This window comes from Leopardus geoffroyi, chromosome A1 (assembly GCF_018350155.1).
Source record: "Leopardus geoffroyi isolate Oge1 chromosome A1, O.geoffroyi_Oge1_pat1.0, whole genome shotgun sequence".
In the NCBI taxonomy this organism is placed as follows: Eukaryota; Metazoa; Chordata; class Mammalia; order Carnivora; family Felidae; genus Leopardus; species Leopardus geoffroyi.
The window spans coordinates 106,351,253-106,370,215 of NC_059326.1; the positions used below are offsets into that span (position 1 = coordinate 106,351,253).

The window sequence follows — 18,963 nt, forward strand, 5'->3', positions numbered from 1 at the left end:
GATTTTTACTCCCATCCAAGTGCCATCCCCAATCCAAGTTCTTCCTGAAATTGAGTTGAGATAAAGGGAAGCCAAGATCTCAGATTCATTGCTAGAGATATTGTATTCCATGAGACTGAAAAAATATGAAATTCTGAGCCTCGGGTGGCCCTCTGGAAACATTACAGTTCTGCGGTTCTTCTTAGGCTATCAGCCAGACCTACAGGTTTTGCGATTACTGCTGCCAGCCTCGAGGAGGAATGACTGCAACCCTCTGCACAAGGCCAACAGGTAACGCGTCCCAGCAGATTCAGCCGGGCAGCCCTGGGTCCCACGTAAACTCCGCGCGAACTGCGCTCATTGGAAGGTGGGCGGAGCGCGAGGGCAGTGGGGGGGCCACAAACCTCCTCCGCGCACTAGACCCGCAGCCGGGCAGCCGGGCAGCTGGGCAACCGAGACAAGTCCGGGTTGGAGGGGGCGGTCCCGGCAGCGGGCGCAGGCGCTAGCTAGCGCCTTCACCCAGGCCCCACCGCCCAGCCCTCAGTCGCGGTCCGCCCCCTGAGGGGCGGAGGAGGGCGCGCGAGCCGCGGCCGCCAGGGCCCGCCCCTTCGCCTTCCAGAGCAAGCGGGCGGCGCGGGGAGGCGGGGCCGCGGCGGCCGGCCCTGTCTGCGCCTCGCTGGCTTCGGAGCTGGCAGACGCTCGGGGGAACATGGCGGCGGCAGAGCTGGCTGTCCCGGCGCTCCCCAACAGCGGCGGCGCGGGGGCGCCGTCGGGCACGGTCCCCGTGCTCTTCTGCTTCTCGGTCTTCGCGCGGCCCTCGTCCGTGCCGCACGGCGCGGGCTACGAGCTGCTCATCCAGAAGTTCCTCAGCCTGTACGGCGACCAGATCGACATGCACCGCAAATTCGTAGTGCAGCTCTTCGCGGAAGAGTGGGGCCAGTACGTGGACCTGCCCAAGGGCTTCGCGGTGAGCGAGCGCTGCAAGGTGCGCCTCGTGCCGCTGCAGATCCAGGTGGGTCCCGCCGGAGGGCCGCGCGCCCAGCCGCTGCTCCCGGTCCCGGTGCGTCTCTGTCTCCGCCCCCGCCGCGCTCCTCAGGTGCCCCGCGCCGCCCTGGCGCCGGGCCCTGCGCGCCTCGCGGGCTTGGAAGGGCGGTGGGGCGATCGCAGTCCTCGGGGACGGCCCAGAGAATGGGCCAGTAGGAGGGTGACGGTCAGCAGCTGTCCGCCTCCGAGGCGGGGGCGGGGGCCTCCCAGCGGGTCGCGGCGCGAGCGAACGCCCCCACGTGTGTGGTCCTCGATCTCCCGCATCAGCTTTGTGTGCCTGGAGCAAGTCCAGCCGCCTGCGTAACCTAAGGGCTGCGCGGTACTAGCTGTGATTTTATTTTGGGCTCATGCCGAATGGGGTAAAGAGTTGATGCGGAGTATTGGCCTTAGGGTTACCCGGAGTTGTGTTTACCACTTGCGGAAACACAAACTTCAGGAGTTAGACCTTTCCCCCTCCTCTCCCCAGCTTTCAGTTTCTGGAGCTTAAGCTTCCCCTAACCTTAAGTGAAATAACCATTTGCGTAGCCTTTTCCTGGTATCTGGCTACTGAATCTGTTGATTATATATGCGTCGCCTACGTTGAAAAAGTCGTTTGACTCTAGGACTGTAATACCTTGTTAATTACCCAACTTTTCCTAGACTACGATTTTCTGGCTTGAGAAAGTTGATGCACCTGAGGATTATTTTATAGCTTAAAAAAAATTTTTTTTTGAAGCTGTGCCGTAATACCGTGCGGGTTTGTCTCCTGTCCTTTTTACTCTCAGAAGATTAACTGGAGGATTTATATTTTCGAACAGAAAGAACGTAAGGTATATTTTAAACACTACACTGTCCACATTTTTTTTCTTTAGTTGAGAAACTGATAAGCTATTTCTTCCGAAGACCAAACTGAAATGTGGGATTCAGGCTTAGAAGGCATTTTAATATTCAAATGTCATATTCTTAAGATTATTCTCCAGATTCGTTTTTTCCAGCTGTATTCGGCTGCAGAATTGGTCTTGTTTCCTGTCACACCAGCATCCATGCCAGAAGCTTCCAAAGCAGGTACTTTTTACTTGGATAAATTTCTTAGGTTCAGGGGACAAAGGCAGTGAGATTTCATTGTCTATTCCTGGAGATCCTAAAGGGATATCTCTGATCCCCCAGAATTTGCCCTGGTGTCCATGCTGGGAGTTGTGGTTTGTAGGTGTTTACTACACCCCCATTTTTGTGTCTTCAAGAGTTTCGTGGCTGACACCTCTTTGCAACCGTCTTTGTCAGTGTATTTAGATAATTGCTGCCAAAATACCCAAGAAGTTGGATGCCCCTTTGACAAATCCATTAATAAAGGCCAGAATCCAAACACTAACTGAGGAGATAAGGAGCTATCCTGCGGATGCAGACTTCTTTGTGATGCATTTCCTGTAGTGGTTGGGAGGGAGGGTGGGCCGTTCCCTGATAAGATGTTATGCTGAATCAGGGACTGCCCACCCCCCATCTGTAAGTCTTCCCCCCACCCCCCCTGCCCAAGATAAGATTTTTTATTTTGAAAAATTCAATGCCCAGGTATGCCAACTCTTTTTAATTAAACATGTGTATACCAGAAACATCCTATACATTCTCAAAAGGCATTATATAATTTAGGTCACTTGTGGCTTTTGAAGTATTTTGCTTGGTACAGAAGATAACAATTTTTTTGGTGATGATGTTTAAAATAAAAATTATAATAATAGCAGTACTCTGTTCCATCTTTTTAAAAATGTTATTTATACTTCACTAAATAGTCCAAGAATTCCTAAGCCTCTGTTATATAATACTTCATATATTTCAAAGTTGTAAAAAATATTTTTCTTTTATATTATCTCATTTTAGTACTCATCATACTTTGACTTGTTCTGCTGGGTGCCTCCCTTAGCCTAAAAATAATGTGGAAGGACACACACCGCATATATATCCATAAACCTATTCTGAAGCCTGTTTTTGTGTATTTATGTCTGAGTATACTTAGAGAAGTGAAGGGGAAGCTGTTCCTTTTCATGAACGCTTTATTACATGGTTTTGGAACCTAGCTGGTTTTAGGAACCTTTAGGTTTTAGGAATCTAAAGACATGGACATTTTGTAGCTAAATGAGACCATAGAGTTCATGACACCAACATTTGAGTGGCAGCGTTAAGTGCCTGGCACAACGAAAGCAAACATGGATAAGACCCAGTTCTTGTTCCTTACCTGATACCATAACTCTCACTTTGCAAAAGAGCAGAACAGATGGGAAATTGCCCAAGACTCCAAGGTGATGGTGGAGCTGGCTGAGCTGGGAAGGGCCTTCCTTTTAGCTGCCTATAGCATTCATCTTTTCTTTTTGTGCTTAATGAAAGCATCACGCTGAATAGAAACCGGCCACAAACTTGAGCTTGTAATATCATTTGTTTTGCTGGTGTTCATTGCTCTTTGTTATCGATGCCTGTCGCTTAGGAAGGCTCAAGAAGGCCCATCATTGAGGTGCTGCTACTGGGTATGGCAGGCCCCTTCTCCCAGAAGCAGGGATAGAGAGCATAAATTTGGCCAAATGTAGTCCACTGCTTAAATAATGTAACTTGTTATTTTTTCTTCCTGAACATAGACCTTAGAGCCTCGAGGGCCCTCCTCACATACTGTATATTCTAGAATTTATTCTCAATTTACATAGGGTTGTGACTTTGCTTTCATGCTTGTTCTGACTGCTACTGCTACTGACCTTGTAAAACACAGTGGTCGCTTGTGCCATACTGTCTGCACCCTGGTTGGTTAAGCAGTTCTGTGGGGACTGATCTTTGAGACTGCCGTTGCCAGTGTTGGACCTTTGTATGTCTTCTCTGAAACACTGTCAAAATGACCGAGTGTCCGTTGACAGCTCAGGTAGCTGCAGACTGCTCATGTTTCAAGCATGGTTTATGTGTCTTCTGCTTTGTCAGAATGCTTGAAGTCTGAGGAATTTTGAGACACAGAAGAAATGTAAATGAAAGGATTATACGGTGGGAATTTAGGTCATTTTTATAACTTACAGTTTTTAATTTTTCGAAAGGTGTTTCCCAATTTTTAACTAATTGAAACGTTCAACTCTGGAAATACCTGTAAATTTGATACCATATAACCACCACTTTATTTTCCAGCTTGTCACCAGGGAAAGCAGAGCCCAAACAGAAGGGAGGAAGAAATGGACATTTTAGGGAGGCTGCCAGTGACGCCATTTTGCCTCCGTACATACGAGGGAAGGCTCTGGCAGCTTTGTGTGGGCAGAAGATAAGGGCTTCCCTGGGAAGGTTATTTTGACCTTTCCTGAGATGGTTAATTGGGAGGGGATTTGACTCCAGCTTTCGCTTTCTTGGAGGTTTGTTGCTACTGTTACTGTTTTTAACAGGGGGCATGGACATTTTTAGCTAGAAGAGACCCCAGGGTTTGTGGTGAGAAGGGAGAGAAGGCAGGGTTTGGAAAGAAGAGGGAAAAGAAGCTGTTCCCCCTTGGGCTTGCTGAAAAGAAGCTGTACCCCCTTGGGCTTGCTGGTATGAAGGTGGCGATGTTTGATAACGAAACCTTTACCGTGGGAGCATGTAGGAGGAGCTGATGATAATGATGAGAAACAGTGGAGAAGCAGGCCTGACAGATCTCTGGGAGGTGACCAGTGTCAGGGCGCTGACAGGAAACAGCTGGATCTTGAGGGTGTGGTTTGTCTCTACTCCATTGGTTCAGTGGGGTTGTGTGTGTCACGTTCAAAAAAGCTAACATTTAACACTTTGGATTACTGCCCAAAGCATTGTATCCCCCCCACCCGTGGAGGTTACCTGTAAATATGTGTGTTCATGACACTCTGTTTCAGAGTGGAACCTATGCATTTTTTGATTGATTACATGCAGCTCATTGGATCCTTGACGTAGCCCTCTGAGGGAAATGCTGTTTGGTTGCTTTATTAAGAAACTGCTGTTTGAAAATGTTAATGATTTGTCCCATTGCACGTAATTGAGTTTAGTGAAATTGAGATTTGGTCTCAGATTCCAACGCCCACAGCTCTGTGGTGTAGGGAGCCTTGTAACCCCAGGGGAATCACATCAATGAAATCTGTTTTCAGGGAGTCAGTCCTCGAGCAAGGCCTTACTGTTACTGTGGTAATCACATTTGCTTGGAAACACTGCTCAGTGAAATAATGATACCCTGTACCCCTTTGGACTCTCTCCCAAGCACATCATTCATGCCTATCTTGTGACTGTAATAGACTCCTACAATTTTGAACACATCATATTTACAATTCCAAACTTTTTTTTTTTTTTTCTTCTTGAGAGAACAGGTGAGAGAGGCAGAGAGAGAATAGAATCTCAAGCAGGCTCCTTGCTCAGCAAAGAGCCTGAGGTGGAGCTCATTCCCACCACCGTGGGATCATGACCTGAGCCGAAATCAAGAGTCAGATGCTCAACTGACTGAGCCACCCAGGCGCCACTACAATTCCAAGCTTTAATCATTCCTAAAGGTACACAGTTTACACACTGTAGTAGTTCGCCCTGGAAGGCTGCTGTAACAAAGTGCCACAAACTGAGTGGCTTATACGACAGAAATCTGTTTCTGCACAGTCCTGGAGGCTAGTGATCAGGGCTGACTCCTTTTGAGGGCTGTGAGGGAGAATCTGTTCCATGTTTCTTTCCTGGCTCTTGGTGGTTTGCTGGCAGTCTTCAGCATTGCTTGGCTTATAGACCCATTACCTTAATCTCTGCCTTCAATTTCACAAGGCCTTCTCTGTCCAAATTTCCCCTTTTTATAAGGAGACTGGTCGTGTTGGATTAGGCACTCACCCTTCCTCATTATGACCTCGTCTTGCCTAGATTTTCAGTGATTCTCTTTCCAAATAAAGTCACGTTTTGAGGTACTGGGGGTTACAAATTCACCATATGCACTTTGAGGGACACAGTTGACAGCATGTATTACTTTTACGGAAGAACAGAACTGGTACACAGAGCATCCCTAAGCAAGGCCAGCCTCCCTGTATGTGTCTGCCCTGAGTAACCTGAGGCACTCAGCATGGGAGGTACAGGTTCCTTGCAGATGTACAGCCATTGTGAGAAAATGGTCAGAACACATTTTCACTAGAAGAGGGGAAAATAGTGTCATGTTAATGGTTATAATGTACTTGGGGATGAAAAGTTTTTTGTCTTTGAAATCTAAGGTCAAATAACAGCTATGACAGTTCTTAAGAAAGTGGTCACCAGTTTATATTGGAACACTTTTTTGTTGGGGAAGCTACTGGCTCCAATCGATTTTTTGTATTTAAATATTTATTGGAATATGTATCATCTGTATGTGTATATACAGGGATGTTTGTAGATACATAGATATATGAAGGTGTGTATGTATACATCCATGTATTTTTATATGTGAGTTTTTCATGATTCCTGAATATGCATCGATCTGTAGTTGTATTTTGCTTGTGATGGCATTTGGTGAATACCACTTTTAATTTGCTAGCCTGCAAATTCTCTTCCACGATCCATTCCTGGATTCTAATTATTTAGTTGTCATGTCTTCCGAGGTCCCCCTGGGCTATGAAAGTTTTTCAGACTTGTACTGTTTTTGATGTCATTGACAATGTTGAGGCATAGTGGTCGGATATTTTGGTAGAATGTACCTCAGTTTTGGTTTATCTGATGTTTTTCTAATGCTTAAAATGGGGTTTTGGGATTTTGAGAGCCAGATCGTGAAGGTTGTTGTCATCACATTTTATCTTATATACAATCAATATGACCTCACATATTATCTCAGTTTTGATCACCTGGCTGAGGCAATGTCTACCAGGTTTTTCCACTACAAAGTCACCATACTCCCTCTATATTCTACTTTGAGGAAGCAAGTTACTTGGTGCAGACCATGTCCTAGGGGGTGTCAGGAGTTAAAGTCTGACTTGCTGAGAGAAGGCTATCCGGGCATTTTTCATTAACTAACTTATAATCAAATCATCGCTGCATAATAATGTGCCTTGCCATTATCTCTGTGGTTTCTCTCTGTGTTTGCTGAAAGCCTGCAGGTAAGTTCCTATACTAGAAGGGTTTTGCAAGGTGGTGAGGATTTTATGGCTGCATTTTCTGACGTCCCCAGTCTTTGACTACTATGACATATATCTGATGTGGTTCCTTGCCTGGAACAGGATACCTCACAGTCTGAAAGGAGATAGAGGGAAGCACCAGGTAACAGAAACCCCAGGAGACCACAACTCTCAATATTTAGGATTTCTGGGTAGGTGAGGTTTTATTCCTTTCAATATCCCAATATTGAGTATTTTGACCATTTTAGTATTGTGGTCCTGGGGTATTACATAATTTAACATTCTCTGAGTTGAGCGTGCTCTAAAATGATCTTGTCCCAGTTTATACGTTATGTACATACTGTTACTCCTCCACTAGAAGGCTAGAGTGTGGAACTAGTTGAATTGTGATCTGCTTTTATTGTATTTTGAATCTTTTCTCTGTCATCTATCATTTCTTGCTGATACCAGTTTGCCTGTCTCCAGCAGTTTCCTTTCTGGTTTGCCGTTTATAACCTTTTGTGAATTTAGAGTCCACACAACTAACTGTGTTAGGAATGTATACAGAGTTTGTCCATTATCTGAGATGAGATCTGTGAGCTGAAGATACAGCAGGTATGAGCTGTAAGGATGATAGTGCGTGTCCGTCCAGCACAGTTATGCCTTTCCCCGTTTACTTTGCCTGCTTCCTGCTCTCATAGCCGTGGAGTGGTGAGAATGGCTGAGTTGCATTGCTATAATCTGAAACAGACCAATTGTGGGTAAGCTGCATTTTGTAGTGTGCCCTAAACACATTGTGGATGACTAGGGACCCACTTGGATTTTGAGCCCTTCTAGGCAAAATTTAATTTTTACTGAGAATTTAAAGTACATATTCATATATAGTGATTGGTTTTTAAAATTGTGTCCTGAGTACCTCTGTATACATCATACTGCTTTGGAAAAGGACCAAAATGGAGGCATGACACCTGCATTAAAATTGAAGTAAGCAAACAGTTAAAGATAGAATGTATAATTTAAGATGACTGAATATTTATTTTAATCAGACTCTTGGCAAAGTAGGAAAACCCTGTACCTAATGTTAGAATTACAGATGGCACACCCATTCTGCCATGACCTTGGTGTTGCATGTCTGTAGAGTTCACACCAAAGGAAGATTGATGCCAGAGTGCCTCAGACCAGCACATAGATAATAAAGTACAAAGTTACTAGAACAGTCATACCACTCAGGATAAAAGATTCCTTTTAATGATTCATTTAATTCCTGTAGCAGTTGTTTCCTGAGAAGTTGCCCTGGGCACTGACACTAAGGCAGGGTCTAGGGCCAGGCTGGTGGGGAAGCCACCACCATGTGATTGGGACGTGGGTTTCTTTAGGAAATTATTAACAGCTATTATCTATGGACGGTTTTAGGGCAAAACAGGGTAGCTAGAGGGGAGACTTAAAAGGTGGCTAGTAAGAGGAAGAGTATGGGTTCATTCAGGACCGGGCTGCTTCCTTTATATATATATGCTCTCTGAAATTAGAGAAGGTAGGAAGGAAAGAAGCATGGGCCTTGAAGAATCTATGAGTGACATTAAATTCTTATATTCAACAGTGGTTTTTACTTTTTGGTAAATCCATATTGGGCCCAAGTTGTAGCCCAACTACAGTAATTAACATAAAGCTTGGTGATCTAATGCCTGCTTTTAACCTTAATTCATTAATTTCCTGATGGTGATGAATCTTTTTAAGAAAAGCAAATGTCACCTTTATGTCTGTCTGTTTAACGGTGGTGATGTGTTTGGCATCATTTTATTGCATTTCTTTTTTGAACTCTAAGAAATTATTCCTGAGAACAGCATCTTGATATTTCTGTGTAGATGACAGTAGCAAGCCTGGAGTTCTTTTTTTTTTTTTTTTTTTTTTTTTTTTTAAAGTTTATTTTTATATTTTTGGGGCAGAGAGAGAGGGGAGGCAGAGAATCCCAACCAGGCTCCTCACTGTCAGCGCTGAGCCCATCGTGGGGCTTGAGCTCATGAACAGTGAGATCATGACCTGAGCTGAAGAGATCGTGAGTCAAACACTTAACTGACTGAGCCACCCAGTGGATTGCCCAGTGGATTTCTGTTTTTTTAGATATATGTTTCCTAGTCTCTGCTACAGATTATTTTCATTGTTACTTTTCATACTTGTAAGTATTGCCAGCATCAAATTTAAGTTGTTTACTATCATAACGTTTTTTTCCAATTACAAAAGCAGTGCGCATTTTTATTTATTTTTTATTTTACTTATTTAGTGCGTGTGAGAGAGAGTGGAGGAGGGGCAGAGGGAGAGGGTGAAAGAGAGAATCTTAAGCGGACTCCATGCCCCAGTGCTGAGCCCAATGTGGGGCACCATCTCGCCACTGTGAGATCATGACCTGAGCTCAAATCAAGATTCAGATGCTTGAGCCACTCAGGCACCCCAGTGTGTATTTTTAAATATTATGGGGAAGGGTTTTTAAATAGCATTTGGAGAATATCAGAAAACCATAAAGAAAAAAACATTGCTAACTCCCGTTAAAACAGTTAGTGATAGAATGTATAATTTAAGATGACTGAATATTTATTTTAATCAGACTCTGTTGGCAAAGTAGGAAAACCCTGTACCTAATGTTAGAATTACAGATGGCACACCCATTCTGCCATGACCTTGGTGTTGCATGTCTGTAGAGTTCACACCAAAGGAAGGTTGATGCCAGAGTGCCTCAGACCAGCACATAGATAATAAAGTACAAAGTCACTCGAACAGTCATACCACTAAAGATAAAAGTGGTATCTACTTGTTAATACTCATATATTTGCTTCTTCTTCTTGATAATAGTCTCCTATATTTGTTCCTGTCTTCTATTTGTATTTTTACATTATTGAAATACTATTGAACTGTGCTCTCTTTTTAAAATTAACATTAGATTATGAGCATTTCTTTGTAGATGGCTCAAATTTTTTGAAAACTTATTTGCATATGTTATTTTGGTTCTCTAAAATGTTTTATCATGTGAACGTGTTAAAATTTGTGTAGTCATTTCTGTATTGTTGGTCCTTGGTTTATTTCTAATTTTCACTATTGAAAGCAATTCAGGGAACATCTTTGGATAATTTTTGTTTGTTTGTTTGTTTTGTAATTCAAATCATTTCTTTTAGGTAATAGTGGTAGAAATTGACTTACTGGGTCAAACAGTAGGAACACTTTTCTCCTTCATTGACCTCCACTGAAAATAAATGTCACTGTATAACGAGTGCTAAATCATTCTTTTTTCTTTTCTTCTCAGCTCACCACCCTGGGAAATCTTACACCTTCAAGCACTGTGTTTTTCTGCTGTGATATGCAGGAACGATTCAGACCAGCCATCAAATATTTTGGGGATATAATTAGTGTGGGACAAAGATTGGTATGTTTGTTTGTTTATTTTTTCCAGTTTGCAGAAGCATGATATACATTTATATATATGCAAATTGTATATTACTAATTGTCTTTGTTTGTTTGTTTGTTTGTTTTTTTCCAGTTACAAGGGGCCCGGATGTTAGGAATTCCAGTTATCGTAACAGAACAGTATCCTAAAGGTCTTGGAAGCACTGTTCAAGAAATTGATTTAACAGGTGTAAAATTGGTACTTCCAAAGACCAAGTTTTCAATGGTATTGCCAGAAGTAGAAGCAGCGTTAGCAGAGATTCCTGGAGTCAGGAGTGTTGTGTTATTTGGAGTAGAAGTAAGTACCTGTTGTTATATTTTGGGCACAGTGTCATTTGTAAAATCTCGATATGTCCCCAGTGCAGTTTTGTAGATAGACTAGGTGGTAGGCGGTAGTAATGATGAAAAATAGCCACCCTTTATTAAGTGTTGACTGTGTGCAAGGCAGTGATCTGCATCTGTTAATTCATTAAACACTCCCCAGTGAGTTTCTGAGCCAATTAAGTACTTTTCATCTCCCCCTGTTATGTAGATGAGGAAACGAAAATACAGATGTTGTACCACTTGCCCAGGGTCATACTGCTGGTTATGGGATGGAATTGAATTTGAATGTGGGTTGATTGATTGTTGCGCCTTTCCTTTTAACTACTTTTGGAGCACGTTTTTATTAAAGGCGTTATTTTTATTTATGTGTTGTAGGATTTCACGTTGGTCATGTTTTTGCTGTAGAAAAACCATAGAAATCATGTATTTCATTGTCCTTCACGCTTGATCGCTTACATACCTTTTTAAAGGAACAGAAAACCCATGTATTTATTCATGAATAAATACATGTATTTATTCATAGCATTTAAACAACTATTGAATTAAATTTAAAAGTTATGAAAACTGTAAAAACAATGCAGCCCAAATAGTGTTACTTTAATACACCTATGATGTATTGATAGTAGGATTTATACAGTAGGTTTTAAGATGTAGCCTAGGGTTTAGATATACGTTACATATTTCTGTATTTTGACTTTGATAATGACCATATAGGGTAAGCTTGTTTGTATTAATGTCATGCCAAATACTGTTGCTGACTTCTGCACTTTTTTTGCTCATTCATCATTGTTCTACCTCATGCCTAATCAAAATCATCTTTGAACAGTCCTCCAGTGCTAATTTTAATGAAATCTCAGTTGATAATTCTCCAAAGCTCGCTTGTCATGTGCACATAAGGTTGGCATCCTGGTATTACTGAAATGTGCTTTCATTGCTTATATAACCCAGTTATTGTTGGGACATGTTTTTACTCTGTATTCTCTGCTAATGAATTGTTACAAGTTAGTACTTACAAAAATGGAATCTATATAATACATCTGCTTGTGCTGTACACTGGATATTTTTTGCCTTTGTCACTTGTTATTTTTAACTTGGCCTACCTTTACTACTGGGTACCCAGTAACAACTTAGTTTTTCTACTTGTTTCTCAATATGCAGGACTGCTGACTCATTCTTTGTGTTAGGCACTCAGTGTGAGTTCAGAAATAAACCCGACTGCAAGTGGCATCAAAACCGAGTGGTAGTAGTCAGTCGTATGAAGGTCATTCAGATGACAGATGAAAATCTTTAAAAAAAAAAAAAAATTCTCACAGAGCTCTAAGAATATGTTCAAGTTCCTAGTGTGAAAAAAACCTGGTGTAATCCAATTCCTGACTTTACAATGAAGAAACCAAAGCCTGAGATGCTGTTTATTTTCAAGAGCACCTAGCAAGTTAGAGGCAGATCTAGGTGTAGGACAAGGTCGTGAGAGCTGTAGTATTCTTTCTGCTTTATCATGGTGTCACGCATTTGTAAAATGCTTTACTGCGTTTTTACGTATGATTTTTTACTTTCCTACTAGACTCATGTGTGCATCCAGCAAACAGCTCTGGAACTAGTTGGCCGAGGTATTGAGGTTCATATCGTTGCTGATGCCACCTCATCGAGAAGCATGATGGACCGGATGTTTGCTCTTGAGGTACTTGTCCTGGTTTCAAACAAATGATTGGTCAAATTTTCCAAATTAATTTGAAGAATAATGAGTACTTCACAGCAATGAAGCATTTACTTCTTCAGTTTGAGTTGTACTCTGACCATAGCGGACTCACTGACTTCCAGAGTCGTGTGCTGACCAACTTTTGAGGTATTGCCACCATATTGTTTTAGATCTTCTGTCTCCTGAGGTCTGGAGTTCTAGTGATACCAAAAGCTCTTGCACATCTTTCATTGGACTTTGTTTTGGTTTGATGTTTGAACTTCTAAGAGGTATTCCAGAAAGCTTAGTCTGAACCATTTAGAGATTTGCAAATCAAAAACAGCCCACCTTGGTTTAACTCAGCCAAGATGTAGCCCAAAACTAGGGTGTGGTGGGCCTAAGACTGACTCTGCTTATATTAAGCTTCCTCACATGTGAATCTCTGGGACTAGGAGGTATGTCACTGCCTGGGGACACCACTCAGACACATTGTTTCTTGGCTGTCTGCACCAGCGTGTCAGGTTGGATCATAGTCAGGGAATCAGTGATGTTTTGTCAAGGTTGCTTAACAGTCGTCTTCTGTAAGCATTTTCTCTTCCTGTTGAGACGCAAACTACCACATAATTGTTTGAAACATTCACTCCACGTTGTGGATTGTTCTCTTTCTCTCTCTCTTGTTTAATTCTAATTCTGTAATAATTTTAGAGTAATGTCCATGTGGATTGAGTTGGCAAGTTTTTTAACTGATTATTTCTGTTGAGAACGGGAAATACAAATTGTTGTTTTTTGTTTTTTGTTTTTTGGTTTTTTTTTGAGATCCTCCAGTGTTGGGGCACAAGCTGGCCTGTGAACCACTTTCTCTGTTGGATTGCTAAATCATTTCGTTAGCTCACAGTGTGCCCAAGGGTGGTGAGGCAGGGCAAATGAAAAAGAGTCAGAGGGAAGAAAGGAGAAAAGTCAGCGCAGAGGGTTGATGCAGAGGCATCTGGGGAATTGGCAACAGCAGTTGTTCTAAGGCCCTGGTTGGCCATCCCTTCTCTAGGAGGGCCGAGGTCCAGAACTTGGAATACTACAAACATCCAAAAAAAAAAAAAAAAAAATCTTACTTCCTTATAATAAGTTGCAAGGACTTCTGTCATACATTCAAGTAAGTTTTTGAGATATGTCTTTATATTATGGCATTTATCAAGTTTGTTGGCAGTTCTGTCTTCTCACCAGACAGACTAAAAACATAGGATATTTACTCATTCTTTCAGAAGTAGTCTCATCTCAGTGATGAGGAGTCAAAACACTGGAGGGATAATACTGGTTTGAATGCAGGTTGTGGCATTTAGTAAATCTGTGTCCAAGGACAATTTAGCTAGTACATATGCCTCAGATTTCTTACTGGTGAAATGGAAATAATCATAGCCACTACATGGCAGGATTTGGTGAGGATTAAATGAGATAATGTGTTGATGGCATTTAGTGTAGTGCCTGATAACAGTAAACACAGGTTAGCTGCTGCATTTACTTTTATTGTTATTATTTATAATCGTCTCTACTCTATGAGGTTAGTCTTCTCTGAAACGTAGAAGCATTACATCAGCTTGTAATACCCAGAAGGGACCAGTCGTGAGAAGTTCTCAGGAGGGAAGGAAAGAATCTGGTGTGGGTGGCTTTGGCAGAGACAGAGCCCCCAGCACTGCCTTGGGGTCCAGCGTGGAGGTTGAAAAGTTAAAAAAGAATGAGGTCAGGTGTTGATGGAGGAGGCATGCCACATTGCACAATTTTCTCTTAGTCTTTCTTAATTTTATATTCGAGGTGTTGTAGTTTATACCTCATTTATTGGGAGAAATGTTAAGTATCTTTCTTTTAACGTGTGACTTTGAAAGTTAAATAGCAATCGGGCCAGCTTCCTTCTCTGTTCCTTTAGAACACAACTACCTAAGGAATTCCTGAAACTCCCCATATTCCCCATTGAGATTATTATACTAAGATGATTTATAATTACTATTACTGAAACTTCTGTGCCAGAGTTTGTGGTATGTGGGTTATTCGACAAAATATTTTGAGCACCGGCCATCTGTCAGGCATTGTTTCTTTCAACTAATAATTGGTAGGGTATATGCAAAATAAAAGAGAAGAAAACCCTCTCTGGAACTTGATACCCTTGTACTTGTGGAGGTTTGTTGATGTTGGTTGGAAATGTACTGGGTTTTGTCTTTGTTCTGCGCTTTGCCCTCTCTGAAGCTGTCATGGCTTTGTGCCCTTGCATTTGGAGATTTGTGGATCAGAGTAACTTTTCTTTTTCAGAGGCCTCTTTGGACTGTTTTTGCAAAGTGTAGGGGATGAATTTCAGAAGCCTAATAAGTTATGTATCTGTGTGCATTAAAGATGTGCAGTTTTAACTGCCCCTTTTGAATCCAGGAAAGAAAGAGAGTTTGGGACCGGTACTGTAGGTGTCCTCACACCTCATGTTGTTGTACACGAACCTGCCTATGTCTGGACAAGTTGGTGCTTTTCTCTCTCTGCTCAGGTACCTTTCAGTTGGGGCTGGCAGGCACCACGGGAAGGTCTGGGAGTCTGTTCTAAAAGCTTTGCACATTGCTGAGCCATGCCTCCCTCATACAGGTTCTTGGCTTGATTAGTTTTGAGTCCAGTCGCTACTGGCCATATCTCCGTCTCGGAGCTAAGTAACACTGTGTGGGTTTCAGTTGACTAATATGTGTTTCTGTGCCTCGAGCATTCCAGCCTATTCCCGCCATGGTGACCCGCCTCAGCGTCACTGAGGATTGTTGGCCTGCGGTCAAGCAGATTGTGGTCAGCAGAGCACTAGGGAAAGCTGGTTTCTTCAGGAGTCATCTGATTTCTTCCTTCCATCTGGGAACAAGCAGTTCTCTGTCCTTCTTGCCTCACTAAGGAACTAGAGAGATAAGCAAGGACTGACCTCTGTTGGCACTCTTGAGTGTAAAGCACTCTTGCGGACACTGAAAGTATGTGATTGGGATTCAGAGCAAATCATTGAAAGTCTGCTGGTTGAACCTTGGTCAGTGAGGAAGGCTGGGCAGGGCCGCCAGCTAGTGAGGGAGGGAGCTGCGTCTGAAGACATTCACACAGCTGCGCTGCATCTAGTCTCATATTTGTCCCCTGCCCTTGTCTCCGAACCTAGCACACAGCCCTGGAGATTTCTTAGGGTTTTGGTATGGTAGGCAGAAGTTGACTAAAAGGCAAGGAGGAGGAAATTAGCTTCCAGAAGTCTTTAAGAAATTCAGAGATAACTTAACTGGGTTATTTGTCTCAACATAAAGAGTACTAGCGTAGCACGCTTGCTGTCTTTCCTCGCTCTTCCCTATGTAACTCTGCTGTTTGTTCATTTCTTTAGAGTTCTCGTCAGCTGCTCTGCGTGCCCTTCCACACTGGCTGTTGAGTCCAAGCTTGCTTTCTGAAGAGTAGGCTATGGCTCCTACTCCCTGCTGCGTCCTTGGGGTTAAAAAGGAAGGGGTTGCAATGCCCGTGGGAAAATTGGGCAGGTGCATCTACAGTCATCTGAAGGATTAACCTTCACTCTGCAAGGATGTCCTGGCTCTTCATGGGACTCCTTCTTTATGAGGAGTGACTGATCTAGGTCATTTCTTCTGACCTGCCTGGGAATTATTTCTAACCACCTGTCTTCCATGTTCTTTTAGTAGATGTTTCTTGGAATAGCAGTTGGCCAGTTTTTTCCCTGTAGTTTCTGATAACAGAGACATCTAAGAGTACCTCTCTACTCTAGAATTCTCATTCAGTTCTTGATCACTCTCTCCTTGTTCTCGACTTTGTCTTCTTTGCCCTTTTCCTTCCCTCCTTGAGATTTCTGTCCTTGGTTCTTTATTATGGTTCCCCTGGGGCAATTTGGCAAGGACATTCATTGACCTGTCAGTGAAACTTTAGACAGCCTTAAATTTTATACTCATGTTTAGTAATTCTGAAGTTTATGATGGTGGCAGTGGTGGTGGTTCTGTTATCATCATCCCAGGGGCACATTCCTAGACCTTGCTTGGAGGTCTTCTTTTTTTTTATTTTTTTTTATTTTCTAAATTTCTTTTTGGTAATATTTATCTATTTTTGAGAAAGAGAGAGGGGCGGAGCGTGAGTGGGAGAGGGGCAGAGAGAGAGGGAGACAGAGAATCCGGAGCAGGCTCCAGGCTCTGAGCTGTCAGCACAGAGCCCGATGTGGGCCTCGAACTCACGAACCGTGAGATCATGTCCTGAGCCGAAGTTGGACACCCAACTGATTGAGCCACACAGGTGCCCTCACTTGAAGGTGTTCTACCACTGGTCATTTCTTATTTACAGGAAGGACACACATGCTGTAGGTCACATGTTTGGAAATAGAGAAAAAATAAAAATCATTGTGCATTCATAGTCTTGATTTCTTTTCCTCCCTGGTACATATAAATCATAATATTAGCTATGTGTTTTCTTCTGCTTATTTCTTGTCCGTATTACTAATATAGAGAATAATCATAATGGGTTTCTGGTTTGTCTCCATGAGTGAATTTGATGGTATGACTAAGGACCATGGCTTTACTAGAGGACGCTAATTAACTGTGTCCTACCCTTGCTTTTGCTTCTGTGATATACTGTTCATTGTCATGCTTAGTTCTTGATTTGTCCTTATCTTTTTTTTTTTTTTTTTTTAAGCGTCTTGCTCGAACTGGGATCATAGTGACGACCAGTGAGGCTGTTCTGCTACAGCTGGTGGCAGATAAAGACCATCCAAAATTCAAGGAAATTCAGAATTTAATTAAGGCGAGCGCCCCAGAGTCAGGCCTGCTTTCCAAAGTATAAGGACGTTTGAAGGACTGGTCTCTTCCTCGGCATCAGGTGACAGGACTGTAAGCCCAGACAAGCTCTTGTCTCTACTAGAATTAAAACGTTCAAGTCAAAAATTGGCTCTTCTTTTGCGCCTCTTAGTAAAACGTAAGCAGTTAGACCCTTCGGGTACCAGCATTTAGTTACAGTGTTGAAGGCTTCAGGTGCTGCTTTATTCCTTTTCTTTTTGTTTTTGTTTAATGTGCTTTTATTTATTAAAAATTTTAATGGAGGTGCCTGTTTTGTCTTTACTGTACCACAGATCATTATTTTCTAAAGTGAATGCTCTTGTGACGTTTTGTTAAATGGTGCACTGTAAAGAAAAATATGCCGATCATGGTTTGACTTTTGTAGTATCATTCAGATCTATGTTGTAGTATGGATTCTGTGCTTTTACTTTACAGGTTGATTGAAAGAGGATTATTAGGTGAGAACTTAAAACAGGCCTTTGGATCATGTTACCCCTTTCCTTCACAATGCAGTCATCTTACTTGAGTGAGTTGCATTGATTTAACCAAACAAAATTATATTGAATAATTATGTTTCTTTCATGAGTATGCTAATTTTCTTGTTCTAGTCATCATCACAAATTCTGTTAATGTTCTTTTTTTTACTGGGATATTTTACCTAGAAAGACTCATTGGGCCGTAGTTTGTTTTAATTTTGTAAATGGAATGATTTACAATACTGTATAATTAGTGACGAGCTGACTTTGGCTGAATGTGTTTACAGCAATCTTGAATACATATTCTAATATGCACCAGATTTAGCAAAGAGTTAAAGCCTGGGTAAAATCGAGTTTTTCAGTGTCCATATTCTTATTTGATATTTTCTCTTCCTACCCTCCAAATATTACAATTAATGCAAAGGCTTGAGTAATGATTTGGTAGTATTAATTTTGTAGTCATTGCTACTCTTCAATAAATTTATTTTCTTTAAAAACTTATTAGAGGGTTTTAAAACTTTTTTTTATATTATGTGAAATATGGAACATTGCTGTCTTTTATATTAAAGTAATTAAAGAAAATGTATTATGTGAATGAAATTATTTTGTTCCCCACAATATAGCTCTATGAGTACTATACCAGGCATTCGAATATTTATTTAAAGGTGTAAAACTTTTGACATTTAAAATCTCTCAACCAAAGGGAGTTGTCAAAGGAAAATCCTTTGCAGGTGGGGCAAATGGATTTTACTGAAGGGCCTTTTCATTATTTAAGAGTAATTGAATTGTTTATATTTCTTTTGTCATTGTAACAAACAGCAGCCAGCTGTCTTGTGGGTGTGGTTGAGTATTTTCCCCCAGCAAATTTGGGTTTCAAAAAAGAAGAATCAAAGATTTCTGCACATTCTAAAATAGTTTTTAATAACTTCATCGTAGTGCTTTTCAAACTTTAATAAGATTGCAGTTCACCTGGGGATCTTGTTAAACTGCTTACTCTGGTTCAGTAGGTGTGGGGTAGGGCTTGACATTTTGCATTTCCACATAAAAGGCCACTTTGCACCAGTGCTGCTCAGAGCAAGGATTTAATCAACAACACCTGTTTCCCCGCCTCTTGTTCCCCGCCCCCCGCAGGCCCTTTGTTTTTCCCGAAATACCACCACAGTGAAGCCTTGTCAGAGCTGAAACTAATTCCCTGATCCCCAAGTTAG

The 18,963-nt window shown here is 41.9% G+C and overlaps 1 protein-coding gene across 1 annotated transcript; it reads left to right on the plus strand.

Moving 5' to 3' along the window:
• The first annotated feature begins 606 nt into the window (after positions 1 to 606).
• Positions 607 to 18,256, plus strand: ISOC1 (isochorismatase domain containing 1). The gene is made up of 5 exons (XM_045487710.1): positions 607 to 991; positions 10,336 to 10,455; positions 10,570 to 10,773; positions 12,361 to 12,477; positions 17,140 to 18,256. Exons 1-5 carry the CDS (start codon positions 689 to 691, stop codon positions 17,284 to 17,286), a joined length of 891 nt encoding a protein of 296 aa, XP_045343666.1. The 5' UTR covers positions 607 to 688; the 3' UTR covers positions 17,287 to 18,256.
• The last annotated feature ends 707 nt before the right edge of the window (positions 18,257 to 18,963 follow it).

Bases quoted from the DNA above. Each gene is read 5' to 3' on its own strand.
- ISOC1 (XM_045487710.1), top strand. From the start codon at position 689: ATGGCGGCGGCAGAGCTGGCTGTCCCGGCGCTCCCCAACAGCGGCGGC. The intron at 10,456-10,569 runs GTATGTTTGTTT...GTTTTTTTCCAG, and splicing joins TTAGTGTGGGACAAAGATTG to TTACAAGGGGCCCGGATGTT. The intron at 12,478-17,139 runs GTACTTGTCCTG...TTTTTTTTTAAG, and splicing joins ACCGGATGTTTGCTCTTGAG to CGTCTTGCTCGAACTGGGAT.